Genomic DNA, 14,728 nt, shown 5'->3' on the forward strand with positions numbered 1-14,728 from the left:
TGTCTTTATAAAAATATATGTTCATGTTTTATATAACTATGAGCTAGGCTCACACCTCCATTGGGGTTTCTGTTTATTGGTTCCAATTGGGGACCTGAAAACTGAATCCCAATCCGATTAAAAAGACTATAAGGGGTCCAGTGGGTTTTCGTCTCTTTCCCACCTGAAAAATGCATTTCTATCGGAATGGGGTACGGACTCCTCGAATGGTCACTGACTGCAGGAGGGGCCATAGCCTTAGCACTGTATGGTATATAGAAATTTAGTCCACAAGTGTGGATAAGGCCATGTTCAGACGCATTGATTAGGCTACATTGAGACTTCTGCTTTTTCATCAGCCATGTTCCATTTTTAAAACAACAGACATGCATTGGTCCCCATTATGCTGGACCCCATTATACCCCACATGCTGAAATTTCCCCACTGTGGGACTATTAAAGGATTATCTTATCTTATTATAGTCAATTGGGTCAGTTGGGTTCTGCTATTTTATAGGTCCATCTATCCATTGTTCTGATCCTCCAGCAGTTCAGAACAACGGAGAACTGACGCTAATGTGGAAATAGGCTTGGTTCACATCTGCGCATGGATTTCCGTTCTGGGAGTCCGCATGGGGAACGGAAACCTAATCCACATAAAAAAGCAGTTACCTGAGGAAACCTGTGGATCCCGTAGACTATAATGAAGTCTGTATTGTTTCACGAAAAATGTGGAGAGAAAAGTGCTGCTTCGAGCGTTATTCTCTCCGCATTTCTCATGCGCAGAGGGGAACGGAATGGCCCGAGCGCAGATGTGAACTGAGCCTTAGTGTAACAGGAATCCTGACCGAATTTATTATGTTCCCCAGTAGGGACAAGGACAATCTTTGTACAGTGCTATGGTATAATTTGGTGCCATATAAGCTAAAGGAAATAAATATAAAAAACTTCACTTTGCAATCTAAATTGAACCAGTCTATATATTTAACTCACTTACAGATATGCTATGTAGATGTGTAATAGTGAATAACACCCCCCCCCCCCATGCTGCAGTTGTGCCCCCCATCCTCGATCTGTGACATTACAGGGTTAAAGCAGACTTAGAACTCAGTTGCATGAGAAATTATTGTAAAAACCAAAGATCATCTTCAACTTCCTTGAGCTCTGGAGCTCTACTGTAATTACTTGTATAAAGAGGCAAGGCCAAGTATTTGCAGTAGTCAACTGGAAATAATGATGCGTTGTAGTCCGCTATTATCCATGTTACAGACAGAAGTTGTAATTACTAGCGAGGACCCACATCCAGGGCTAAGGAATGGTTTGTGACTGTGCAGGCTCTGTCCTGGAGCAGCAAACTGTTAAAGAGAGGAGGAGGAGGAGGAGGAGGAAGCAGGACTAGGGGGCGGTTACGTAAAAAAGTTTTTCCTCATTAGATATACAACATGGGCTGATGGATGCTGGATAGAGACAGTACCCTGCAATCACAAGGCTCCAGTACACGCAAGGATCATTCCATTGCTATGAAGACATTACTTTGGGGAAAGCAGTAAAAGTTTCAGAATAGCCATGAAGAGAGAAGAAAGCTGCAAACTGTCCCATATCTGGAGTCTTACACTGGGCTTTATTCTCGCTGCAAACCCTGCTGGATCTTACAATATAGATGAGGAGAACCCCTTGGTTTTTAAAGGACCAGATGGATCCCTGTTCGGCTACTCTGTGGTTTTCCACAGCTATGGAGAAGAGAAGTGGTGAGTGTTCATGAGAATTAGAGCAAATGTTTGCTGTCATGTAACTTATTGCAGCAAGCAACCTCTGCGTTACATCATGGTTAAGAATGTGACTCTGGTTGCTATCAGCGCAGTCTTCTTGCAGGTAAGATGTATATTCTACTCTATGATGTCTGGGATGTTTTATAGTTTTGTGTTCATTTTTGTACTTTTTGCTATTTTATTTATATATTTTATGTATTTATTTTAGATTTAGATGTTATTTTTTATGTTATGGATTCTATTTTTCATTCCAGGATTATTGTCGGAGCTCCAAAATCCAACCTGACCACACGCAATGATGTCGTCAACCCTGGAACCATTTTCAAATGTAAAATTACAGATAACGCCGATAGGATGTGTGAACTCATGGATGTGGGTGAGTCATGATGATGTCCTATGTTCTTGATATTACATGTTACAATGTTACAATGTTTCATTCCACAATTTTAGGAATCCCATAGACATGCCATATTACCCCAATATATTCTGAAAGTTAATTTTATTGACATATTTCAATAGATGGACTTGCAGGGGGTTACGTTGTTTAAATTGTTGAGTTTAGTTGATCACAGGGGACCCCCACGATCAGCTGATTTAGCAAAGTGAATGACTGTGTAATGACTGGGGCTAATACACAGACATTGTAAGACATTCATTGAAATGAATGTGCATCCAATTTCTTATCATAGTGGTCTTACAGAGCAGAAAACCACACTCAATGCAGCTCTTGGATGAAGATACTAGAACAATACATGGGCTACATAGCTTTAAATGATATTTTCTTTAAACACAGTGCTTTTGTGTAGCAAAGCATTGCAATGTCATGTGCTCACTGTACTGTAACATAGTATCTACTTATGCTTGCACACTTTGGAGTAGCATCTACTGTGACAACCCAGTAGTCAGTGACAGAAGTATCTAATTCCACTTGTACAAGCCTCACTGAAGACAAATGTATGACTCTATAGGTGAACTAAAACAACCAGCCTAACCCCAACATGAATTATATTATTGGGGTAACACATTGTTTAGCTTTGCAAAGGTTTGTAATATGTTATTGGTAAATTATATTCAGATTTATTGGATAAATACATAGTATATCTTGGAGGAATTTTCCATTATTGTGTAACATCTAATACTCTAATATGTTATGTGTTAAATTGCAATCTAAAAAGATCTCAGTAGCTGTAAGTTTAGCAAAGTGTCTGATTGTTTTACACTGTTGAAGTTTGGAACGCCAGTCCGACACTTGACATGTCTTATGTATATATGCATAGACCATCCTTTATTCACGGATAATGGATACATGTCTTTTCTGGGATTTTTTTTTTTCTCTGTTTTTCTTTTGTTTTATCTTCACACTTGCACCCGTGTCTGCCCACTGGGTCTCCGTCCTATTCCCTAGTGAAACTGGATAGGGGACAGATTCTTGGCGGTCTGTTTCCAAACCCATTCATTTGAATAGGCTTTAAAAGCAAACCACTGATGTCCGTATTCAGCCTCTCCACGGGGAAACCGTTTTTTTTTTTTGACTGGACACAAAGTCCAGCCAAAAAACTGGTTTCCAGGTGGAGAGGCTACATACGGACACCAGTGGTTTGCTCTTAAAACCCATTCAAATGAATGGGTTTTAAAACAGACCACCAAGAAGCTGTCCCCTATCCAGTTTCTCCAGGGAATAGGACAGAGACCCGGCAGGTGGACATGGAAGCAAGTGTGAACCCCCCCCCCCCCTCCCCAAATTTGCACCACAATTTTAAAATGTATAATATTTAAGAAAAAAAATCGCATCCCTATATAGTACAGCAAGCACAAGTGTGGCTTAGGCTCTGTGTACATCACATTTGTGACATACGTATGCTTACTCTGGACGTACACATAAGACTTACCCATAGGTTTACGTTAGCGTGTATGAAGCCAAATAAGTGTCATATTGACTTCTGTCTGGCCACTATATGTCAGTATGCTGCCAAAATAAAAAAAAATCCAGTATGGAATAGTGTAATATAGTTTGCTATTCCATACAATGGATCAAGTATTCATTAAAGGTATACATTTCTGACAATGGGACCCAATGGAAGTTATTCTCACCCATCAGAGGCTTCTGTTTAACATTTATGCCCTAGTATATGGTATATGTTAATGGAAAGTCACATTATTTTAAATCACCTTAAACATCAGAATCTTTTGCATTTATGTTATTTTTAGCTTACTTTATTACATTACTTTTTACAATAAACAGAAGCATAAATGAATATCATTGGGCATCGCGGATCGTTGGGTATGATTGTAACCACTTGTGCATTGCACGTAGACCATTACTTACATTATTCAATTTCACAATCTGATGAGGAGCAAGGAAGTTTGTTGTAGTGTATGTGTGTAAGAAGGATGTGTATGTTTTGGAAAGAAGGTGGGGGATGGGAATTTATCACATCTGCTACATTACATGCCTTGGTGGGATGTTCTGTGCAGGAAACAGTTGATCTGAAAAACACAACTTCCTTAAAGTTCTAAAGAAGAGGTTGGTATCCTGCGGCTCTACAGCTGATAGCAAAGTGAACACTAAGAACTCTGCCTGTAATTAACTTTCATAGAGTAATTAACTGAAATGTTCACCAACCTGGCGAGCCACCCAGAGCTAGCTTAGATCCCTAATTATGTTTTCTTTAATAGGTTGGACATTGACTTATATGGTAGAAGTGGCTTTAGGGGCCATTCCCCTAAAATATTCCTATTTTTCGGCCACCAGCAGCCTGCAAAAGAGTGCTAATGCAGGGCAAGATGGAGCAGGGCGCTTATTTTTTTGAGTGTCCTGCTGCGATCTCTAATCGGGAGGCAGAATCTGCTGCTGATTTGGGGGTGGAATGGGTCACAAGTTCAGCTTTAAATTCCTTCTTGTGCACATTCCCTTATGGAGAAAGGTTTCTATATCTTAAGGAGAGCAAATTTGCTTACAATTTTCACTAGGAACATTGCATGTAAGATTCTTTATGTCAGCAGGGAGTCTACATAGTATCTCACAAGAAGTAATGCCTAGTAAGATATACCCTGAGACGGGCTCAAGATGCACCAGGATTACTCAGAGCAGAGATTCCCAATGACCAAGCCGCAGACCAGTATCAGGCCATGGTTCATTGGCCTGTTCATTGGGGACCTCTGTAGCCTACATTAGAAGATCACGTTCTACTTTTCAGCTTCTATTCTGCTCCTAGAACCTTCACTATGGTGCTGCTGGGAACAGGGAGCAGAATAGAAGACCTCCTGTGTGTAAGAGCAAGCCCCGGGAGCTGCATTAGTAACCAGGAAAGTGTAATGTAATTGTAATGTAACAGTATGTGGGGGGAGAGGGGTTATTACCAATGGAGGGCACTATAAGGGTCAATTCACATGGAGAAATTTGCCGCAAATTTGGGGGCGGATTTCACCTCCAAAACTGGAACAGATTCTTCCTGAATCTGCCTCGCATTATTTTCAATGGGGGCAGAGAGTGCAGCAGGACGCGGAAGAAAGAAGCTGCTTGATTCGCGATGGAATGCTGATGCACTGAATTGACTTGCCGTCGCAGCTACCCACGCAAAAAAGCCTTTAGAAAGGCTATTCCACGCCTACCTTTTGTATATAAATCGTCTCAGTGGTTTTTGAATGAGCCCATTTTTATTCATATGCTAATTAGCCTCTTGTTGCACCCTGGAAGTCTCATCGTGCACCCTCTGCCTATTCTTTCCTATGTAGCCTGTGCTGCTACTGATGCTGACTTCCTGCTTCCTGTTTGCACACACAGATAGGAGAGAATGGCAGAGATGAGTGCTGCTGGGAACTTCCTGTGCTGGCTGGAGGCTAAATAGCATATGAATAAAAATGGGCTCATTCAAAAACCAATGAGGCAAGTTACATACAAAAGGTAGGTGTGAAATAGCCTTTCTAAAGGCTATGCAAGGATGTGCTTAGTTAAAAATTACTTTTCCCAACGATAGAGCCCCTTTAAAGTGCAACTCCCTTTTTTCCCTCTACTGTGTCAGGGGTTGTTTAGTGACCATTTTTGTAATGTTCTTTATTACCCTATCTAAATTCCTTCTTATTATAAAACAGGCTTTAACATTACCCTTAGCAACCCTCTGACTGAGCTGTTACTAAGGAAAGTCTGTACACAGTTATGTCGTGAATATATAGAGCTGAAGCATTTACCAAAAGTGGGGATGGTCACTTCAAATGGCTGTATCTTGGCTGTATCTACCAAGAAAAATGGCTCTCTAGCTAAAAACAAAGTCAGGAATTTGAACTTACAGGGTTGTCCAGGAAAAACTGTTTTTTTTTTTTTTTTACCCAGAGGACAGGGAAGGTGAAAAAAAAAAAAAAATAAAACAAACAAGGCAAGAGAACATACTTGCCTGTTTCGGGGAGTCTGGTGTCCTAGGTTAATGTATAAATCCAATAATTTAATATACATTTTATTGTGTTTTTCTATGAACCACCCAATTGTACCAACCGTGTCCCGCCACAGAAAACCCCAAACCCATCAATCACCCACCCCCATGGTTTCAAGACAAATTTGATTTGCATGATAGTGGTCCTTGATACAAAAAGGGTTGGGGACCACTCACTTAGAGGCTCTGGTATCGTAATAATTCATGTGCATGTAGGTGCACCTGATCTCAAATCTATACCAATTAGGAATTGGCTTAGAATTGTGGTACAACCCGCAAATATTTTGGCATGAGTTGTAAGAAATGTCTCTGCCTACTGTCTAAAAATGTGTCGGACACAGAAGCTGTACCATCCTGCGCCAAAAATGGAGTCAGTTGAGGTGCATATATGGGCACAGCTAGGATAGTAAATCTGGGCCAATATTATTATACTCTATATAGGTATGGAAAATCAAGGTCCAAGATAGTGCATAGTGTATACAGGGCCATAGTGAATCTTAGTATGACTATGCACCACCGCATGCTCCATTCTAGAGATCTTCTTTTCTACAGCAAAGTTTCTAAAAACAGGAAATTCAGAGAGCACATCCTAATGTGAACAGGTGCAAGCTGTTGTGGCAGTAATAGACATAGAAAATACAGCAGCACTATCTATCTATCTATCTATCTATCTATCTATCTATCTATCTATCTATCTATGTAATTCTGCATTACGTAGTCTTGCACGTGATGATTCAGAGGACAATGACTTCTGTAGAGCCAAATGTCCAGCTTGCACTTCTTTACAGATATGGTGACTACAGTGTACTGTACATTACTGGAAGTGGAGAGAGTGGACGGATATATACTGTAAGCCCAAGGACAGCTAAAATTACACTGGTGACAGCAACTACACAGGAACAAATGTGAGGCGGGAGTAGGCAAAGTGTCTATTACTATTACCACATCTTGTTTTGTGACCGACTTGCTTATATTGATCTTCAAGGCTCTGTTCACACTAGCTTTTTTTTTTATCAGGGGTTCTGGTGTATTTGATGATAAGAATACTTTGATTCGATCTAAAGAATAAAACATACTGCGATCTGAAACTTGGCAGAACATATTATATTCAGTGGAATGTATCAGGACTTATCAGGATCCTTTCAAGGATCAGGCATAATGTCTTGGCTCAGTATGAATGAAATACATGACACTAGTATGAATAGTGGCACATCTTGCTTATCTTCTGTGAGAACAGATCAGCCATTAAAATCTATTATGTATGGATGCCAACCTCAAGTACAGACATGGTTGTAGACTTGATACCCACTTCCTCCATTCATTCATGCATTCTTGTGTAGGCACCAGTTATGAGCACACTATTGAGCAGGTTACGCTATAAAGCGGTTATCCAAAATCATATATTGATAAATGTCCAGCACTGACACCCCCACCAGTCATCTGATATCTGCACTGTGTGTGGAGTCAGGAAGTAGACCACTCTGTACACTATGTAGTGAATATGAGCAGCACAACCACTACACAGTGTATAGACCCGCAAGCTTCTGACTCTGTACACTGTGTAGTGAATGAGAGCTGATCAGCCATTACACAGTGTATAGAGCCGTATGCTTCTGACTTTGTACATTGTATAGTGAATGAGAGCTGACCAGCCATACAGTAGCATAGCCACTACACAGTGTATAGAGCGTGGAGAACAAGAACCAGAGGTCCGTGACAGGAGGAGGATCCACGCTTACTGGTAAATGGAGTGACACAAAAACTGGAATATCCAATACGGAGTATTTTTATTGAGGTAGATAAAACAGCACTTGCATGCATCTGGCTCGATGTGACCTGCACATCTGCACTTGAGAAAGGGCCTGGGTTGGCCCGAAACTGCTGACTCTGTACACTGTACACTGTGTAGTGAATGAGAGGTGGCCATCCATAGAGCAGCACAGCCAGTACACAGTGTATAGAGCTGTATACTTCTGACTCTGTACACTGTGTAGTGAATGAGAGCTGACCAGCCACTACACAGTGTACAGAGCCGTATGCTTCTGACTCTGTAGACTGAGTAGTGAATGAGAGCTGACCAGCCACTACACAGTGTACAGAGCCATATGCTTCTGACTCTGTACACTGTGTAGTGAATGAGAGCTGACAAGTCATAGAGCATCACAGCCACTACACAGTGTATAGAGCCATATGCGCCGTATGCTTCTGACTCTGTACACTGTGTAGTGAATGAGAGTTGACCAGCCATAGAGCAGTAGAGCCACTACACAGTGTATAGAGCCATATGCGCCATATGCTTCTGACTCTGTAGTGTAGTGTACACTATGCTAAGAAAAGCTGATCAGTGATGGGTGTTGAACCCCATTGATCTGATACCGATGACCTATCCTAAAGATAGACCATCAATATCCAATCTTGGAAACCTTTTTTAAGTTACCTAATACCAGTATCTTTTCCCCATTGCCATGCATAGTTCATTATAAACTCTACAAGCAAATGAGTATTCTCTGTAATCACTATATATCCTCAGGGTCTGCTCTCTTATTCTTGTGGGTTAGGTATAATTGACATACTAGGAACACACTATGATCAAACACATGCATGATAATGTAATGTAACGGCTACAGTATAACATTCCCTTAAAAGGCAATTTCACAAGGAGGACTGCCACCATCTTTATAGGAAAATAATCATCTGTATTAGAGAACATCAGACGTGAATGGCACCTGATGGACCACATTGACATGGTCATAGCTTGCTTTTCCTTGCAAAAATATTGCATTCCTACCATCAAATGTAACAGAACTGCCAATAGTTACACTAAACAGCAATGTGAACAAAGCCTTAGCAGCCCACATACTGATCTTGCACAGGGGCTCTCCGTCTATGTTCAGGCTTCATAGAGTTCTGCAATTCAATATCATTTGTGTTCATTCAGTGTACAGCAGATTCAGAGTCTGGACAGATCTTTTCCTTCACGGCTACATGGGAGAATAGAAGTGACAACAGCTGTGAACACTTTTATAGCCGCCCTTTACTAGTACTCAAGTGGCTTCCTTATGGCTCACATCATCCAGTGTGAGTACAGTATGGCGAGGGAAATTTCCTGTATTTGTACATATTTAGCCAGTGATGGTGCCGGACTCTGGGAAAGATACATGACATCACCTGTCATGTTGCCCATATTGGCTTTTAGCCAGTTTTATCTAAAACATATATAACCAAATATGAGTAGAAAAGCAAATCACTTGATAGAATAGGACAGCTGAAGAGCCTATATATAGAGGGGTTCTCTCTGTTTTTAGGCTGAGATGGGGGGGGGGGGGTCTGGGGTAGAATCAACAATAAAATCACTGAGCATTAGGCATACAGTAGATACAATGCAAACCCTTCTAGAATGAGGACTTTACTATGGTAACTGTTATGTGAGATTTTCTATACATATAGTATGTCAAGACACTTGTTAAATTACTTTAAATTAATATTGACAAAACCCATCAGTTTTGGCAACACCAGAGGATCATCTAATATGTATGGAGGTTTTTGGTACTGAGTGCTGGATTTCAACATGACCAGTTCAATTGTTCTCAGCAGGCATAAGCAACCACCAGGGGTTACCGGACACCTTGCTTACTCCCCTCTCCCCAGTCAGATCCCATGCATACTCAGTAGGGGTGCTGTCAGTCGGACAGTTATCTATACTTTATAGCACCCTAGACCTTCCGCCTTTAGCTGGTCCTACATAGGATTTGCACTTGGACTTTGCTGCAATTATTTAAAATAAATTTCTCTCCATCTCTGGATGTCCCAATGACCTGACACATTTGTAAGACACATCATAGATATAATATTTATATGAGTCTGTTTCATGGACTGACCTCAAGTTCTGTTTCTCAGAACAATGGGGAAAAGTTGTTCATTTAATATGCTTCCAAAAGACAAGGGGGCACTCTCTCTGTCTGGAGAAAGGGAGGTTTGATCTCCAGAGGTGAGAAGACTTCTTCTGTAAGGGCTGTGAATCTGTGGAATAGCCTACCCCGAGACTTGGTCATAGCAGACACAGCTGACAGCTTCAAAACAGCTTAAGGCTAAGGCTTTTTGTTGTTGCAGATTTTGTTGCAACAATGGCTACAAAAGCAATTAGAAATATATAGGAAGTTCTTATACTTCTACCTTCTGCTCAATCCACTCCTGGCTTTGGCGCAAAAAACTACAAGAAAATCTGCAACATTGCTTTTCTGCAACATTGGCCTTCAGCCTAAATGTTCTTCCATAATATTGATGCCTATGGAAATAGATTAGAATACTTATTTCCTTCACTAGTACTTTCTCTGTTGCCCATTCGTTGGTAGAACTTAACGGACAGAAGCCAATGATGTGATTGATATCATATCAGGGTTAAGCTGGTGATCTGTGTCCACCAGAGTACCGTCTTTCGCAGCAGATGTCAGGTTATGCTTGGTTCACATCTGCGTTGGTATGGATCCCATTATAGTCCCTGCTCTTACTGTAAAGAATGTTTGTCTATGATGACAGTGTAAATTGCAAAGCTTTGTCTTTAATAGCAATAACAACAATATTATTATATAATAATATAATATATAATTTAAAATATTTGGTTTAAGACATTCTTGGATTTTAATTGCATTCAAGCTTTTATAGAAACTTTGAAATATTGCAATTTTTAGGAAATTAATGTTTGATATTTATAATATTTGAAATATTGAAATCTAATAATAATATTTATAATAATGAAATATAATATTTAGCATAATTACCTAGAGTTCTATTTCTAATCTCATTGCTTTATATGTTCCTTCACTACTAGTAGATGTAAAATAAGTATAAGAGTTGCACAGGGTGGATGTAGATGGGAAGGTGAACTGTGTCGTGTAAGGAAAGCACAGCAGCTCAATAGTAGATCAAAATGAGGTGATCTTACAATGTCCGCTTCCTTTTTCCTATTTATCACATTAATAGGAAATCCTCTTTCCTGATGTTACAATAACATCCTATTACTTGACTTATGCCCCTCAAGACAGAAACACCAAATATCGGAATTGTCTGAATATCCAGTATGATAAAAAAAATTTGTTTCCCTTAGAAACTGAAAAAAGTTAAAGGGGTTTTCTGGGCTTAAAATATTGAGGATGTTTCCTAAGGACAGGCCATCAGGATCAGATTAGTGGGGGTTCAACACAGTATTATGTGGGGCCCCTGCACACAGTATTATACAACATAGTGGCCCCTGTGTAAAGTATTATGCCTGATAGTGGCCCCTGCACACAGTATTGTGCCCCATTGTGCCTGTATAATTATTATTAGAATCGGAGACCCAGAGGCAGATACAAACATAAAAAACAATGTTACTTACCTCTCCTGGGCTCGGCGCACTCCCCGCTGATGTCGGACATCATCAATGATGGAAGAGACATCACTTCATCCGGGTTTGCATCACGACACATAAGGACCAAAGCCCGGCCCACGTGTCGTCTGTGATGTCACCAAGTAGGTCCAAAGCCTTTCTGAGCCAGGAGAGGTAAGTAATAGTGTTTTTTTATGTTTGTATCCTCCGCTGGCCTCTCCTAGCCCTCCGATCATTATACTCAGGGGTCTGAAAAGACCCTCGGGGATAATGATCAAAAACAAAAGGGAATATGGACACCGAGCAAACCGTAGTGTAGTATTTTTCTAAGAATTTGGATTATGTGACAGAGGAATGACGCTCGGGGATAATGATAGCAGTCTTTGTGGGGTTCTTCCATCCCAATTTAAGCACTGGGGGTGATGGTATATAAGTGATCGGGGGTGGGGGGAATTATTCCAGAGTTCCCCCTAAAATTTTTTCCCAATTTTAATTAACGCTGGTGATGGTATATCAGCGAATTCTCAACATGGTGAATTTGCCATATTTCTGTTGCTTTTTTATTCTACCACAATAGATAGTACATAGTTGATTAGTCTTAGGAAAACTACAGCAAGTGCACCAACAACAAACAAAAAAATTGCAAAAACTCTGGGTTTTTAGAAGGATTATGTTTATGCTTTTCATGAAACAATCCGAAGAAACTTGTCCAGAATCCCACATTACCATCCTATATATGTAGTTTACAGTGTTACAGGTTTTTCTCAGTTGAAATGTATCCTCATCAAATAAGTAGCAGCCCATTTTATTTGCACTTAAAAAAATTCCCAAATCAGAAAGTTGTCACACCATATAATAAAATAACATAGAAATATAGCTGTATTTTTGCTAAACTTAGATCATTTCATAAAACCCGTCTAGTGTAAAAAGTACAATTTCCTGTACATGGTCTGAACAGATTTGCATGCCACAAGAACGTGCGCGTGTAGTTATATATAGGTGTTCTGCATTTTACCATAGAAATCTCTGTATATGCTTTTTATTTATAAAGCACCAATATGTTCTTTGGTATAAGACTTATAGTAAGCCCTACTAGGACGTTGCTCTTTGTTCCCAGTGGGGTCTAAATCAAACTTCCTTCACCCACACACACATAAACATAAGCACTAGGCCCTATTTCATGCAAGCCTATTGACTGTATGTTTTTGGAGTCTGGAGGAAATCAGTATCCGGAAGAAACCCAAGCAAGGACCAAGAACATATACACAGACTCCATGCAGATGTTGGCTGGGTTTGAACTCAGTCAGGACCTTTGCTCACATGTATTGCATGTGCACCATTTTAATCAATGGAGAGTTTGGCCACATAGCTCAGAGACCAAAACGGGACCAAAAGGATCATGGCCATCCAGTTTTAGTAATTTGTAGGGCCTGAGGGTCTCTATGACATGAGTGAAGTTAGAATCATGTGGACAAAGGTCTATTGTAAAGAGGTTTTTTTCCAAATATGAAAACAACAGTAACTTTATAGTCTTGGTTAACTTTTTTAACTTTAAAATATCTTAAAGAAAAAAAAAATTCAGCCAATAGGAATTTGTATTGTACCGTCACTCTTCCTCTCACCACCATTCTGCTACTTTTACCTTTGAGATGAGACCAGGGCCTTCTAGGAGCAGATTGGTCACCAATGTTCCTTGAAAAACCATGCATTTATCTGCAGGAAGCTACAGTCCTAAAGGTGGGTGGCGCTAGAGCATGTTTTGTTTGTTTGTTTGTTTGTTTTTTAATATCAGGGAGATCTTCTTTACATATTCCTTACCCAGAATTCTTAGCAGGGCAATAAGTTCCTGTAACGCCTCACAGTGTACCAATTCTGACCCATGTCTAACCTCTGATACAGCAGAAATTACCCCGCTCTGCATTGATGAGAGGCAATAACCTTGAAATAGCGGTCTACGGATGGATCTCTCTACCTTTAAGAGGAGGTATTCTGGCTTGGCTTTATTCCCAAGTTATGCAGTTAGGTTATATGAAAAACCCTGCATTATTCTACAGGAAGGTGTGGTCCAAAAGGTGGCACTAGAGCACTAAGGAGGGTTTATTTGCATATTACTTACCCAGAATTCTTAGCAGGGCATGCATGGTCTCTGTACTGTCTCTTGGTGGTGTCTAGCTTATGTGTACCCTTCTGATCTAGGTTCCACATTGATAGGGTTACACCAGGGACCACGTTGGTTAAGTCATTATTTACTTGTTTGCTATGAATTCACTTCCTTTTGCTTTTTTTTTCCTTTTATGAATAATTAAAGTTTAATATTATTGATTCAGTGACTAAATCCTTTAAGCAGAATATCGTAGTAACCCGCTGTGAAGTCACCGGTATCAGTCATATCGTACAAAGGCAATGGAGATGATGCTCAATGACTCATTTCGTACATCTCTCCAGCCCTCATGTAACATCTGGTTTGTATTCTGCTCTTAAAATATATGAGTGGATAAAATATGGGCTGGGACCTGTCATAGATGTTACAGCAATATGAAGAGATGCTTGGAATTGAGGTCAGATTTAGAAGAGTGGCTTTTTATAACATTTCTATGAGCTACAGCTCTTGAGTCGCACTGGTATTTAGAAAAGAGCCCCCTGAGTGTTAAGAAGTGTGGGCCGTGAATAGAGCAGGGGGTCGCGCTTAGTCACTTAACCTTGTTAATAGGTCATCTAATTGGCATCAGCCATGAAGAGTATTATAGGAGATATTTCTGGGCTGTCTGTAGAGGGTTCAGGTTCAGAGATGGTTTTTCGTATCACAGAACTAGGCGACATTATTGTCTGTACAATAGAAATGTTCCAAAGTGACATATTAACAGCAAGCCAACAAACTGGTCACGTGGCGGTGACATGAAGGTCATCTACTAGAGACTGTTTATTTGGCTTTGTCCTCGAGTTAGTTTGACACGGTTTTGCACAATTGTAAAAGGCTTGTTAAATGGCTGGTCGTTCCCAATGAAAGCGCATTAAGCCATTAACAGAGTAAGAAGAAGTGGATGTTACATTTATTGCTAACAGCGAGCGTGACTCCTCTGACTGGCACACATCCTGTAACCTTATATTAAAAAAAAAAAAAAAAAGACAAACCTTTCATCCGGAAATTGTTGAAAGCAGCTGGCTTTCATAGGTCTGGTAAGCTTTCAT

At 40.2% G+C, this 14,728-nt stretch overlaps 1 protein-coding gene across 1 annotated transcript in view; it reads left to right on the forward strand.

The window, feature by feature from the left end:
- Window positions 1-1,433: 1,433 nt before the first annotated feature.
- ITGA4 (integrin subunit alpha 4) overlaps window positions 1,434-14,728 on the forward strand; it is a 91,622-nt gene continuing 78,327 nt past the window's right edge. Inside the window, exons 1-2 of the mRNA XM_075283802.1 lie at window positions 1,434-1,726; window positions 2,002-2,123. Of these exons, the coding sequence (XP_075139903.1) occupies window positions 1,545-1,726; window positions 2,002-2,123 (304 nt within the window). The 5' untranslated portion in view covers window positions 1,434-1,544. The remainder of the gene's footprint in view (window positions 1,727-2,001; window positions 2,124-14,728) is intronic.

The sequence above is a fragment of the Leptodactylus fuscus genome, chromosome 8, assembly GCF_031893055.1.
Source record: "Leptodactylus fuscus isolate aLepFus1 chromosome 8, aLepFus1.hap2, whole genome shotgun sequence".
Lineage (NCBI taxonomy): Eukaryota > Metazoa > Chordata > Amphibia > Anura > Leptodactylidae > Leptodactylus > Leptodactylus fuscus.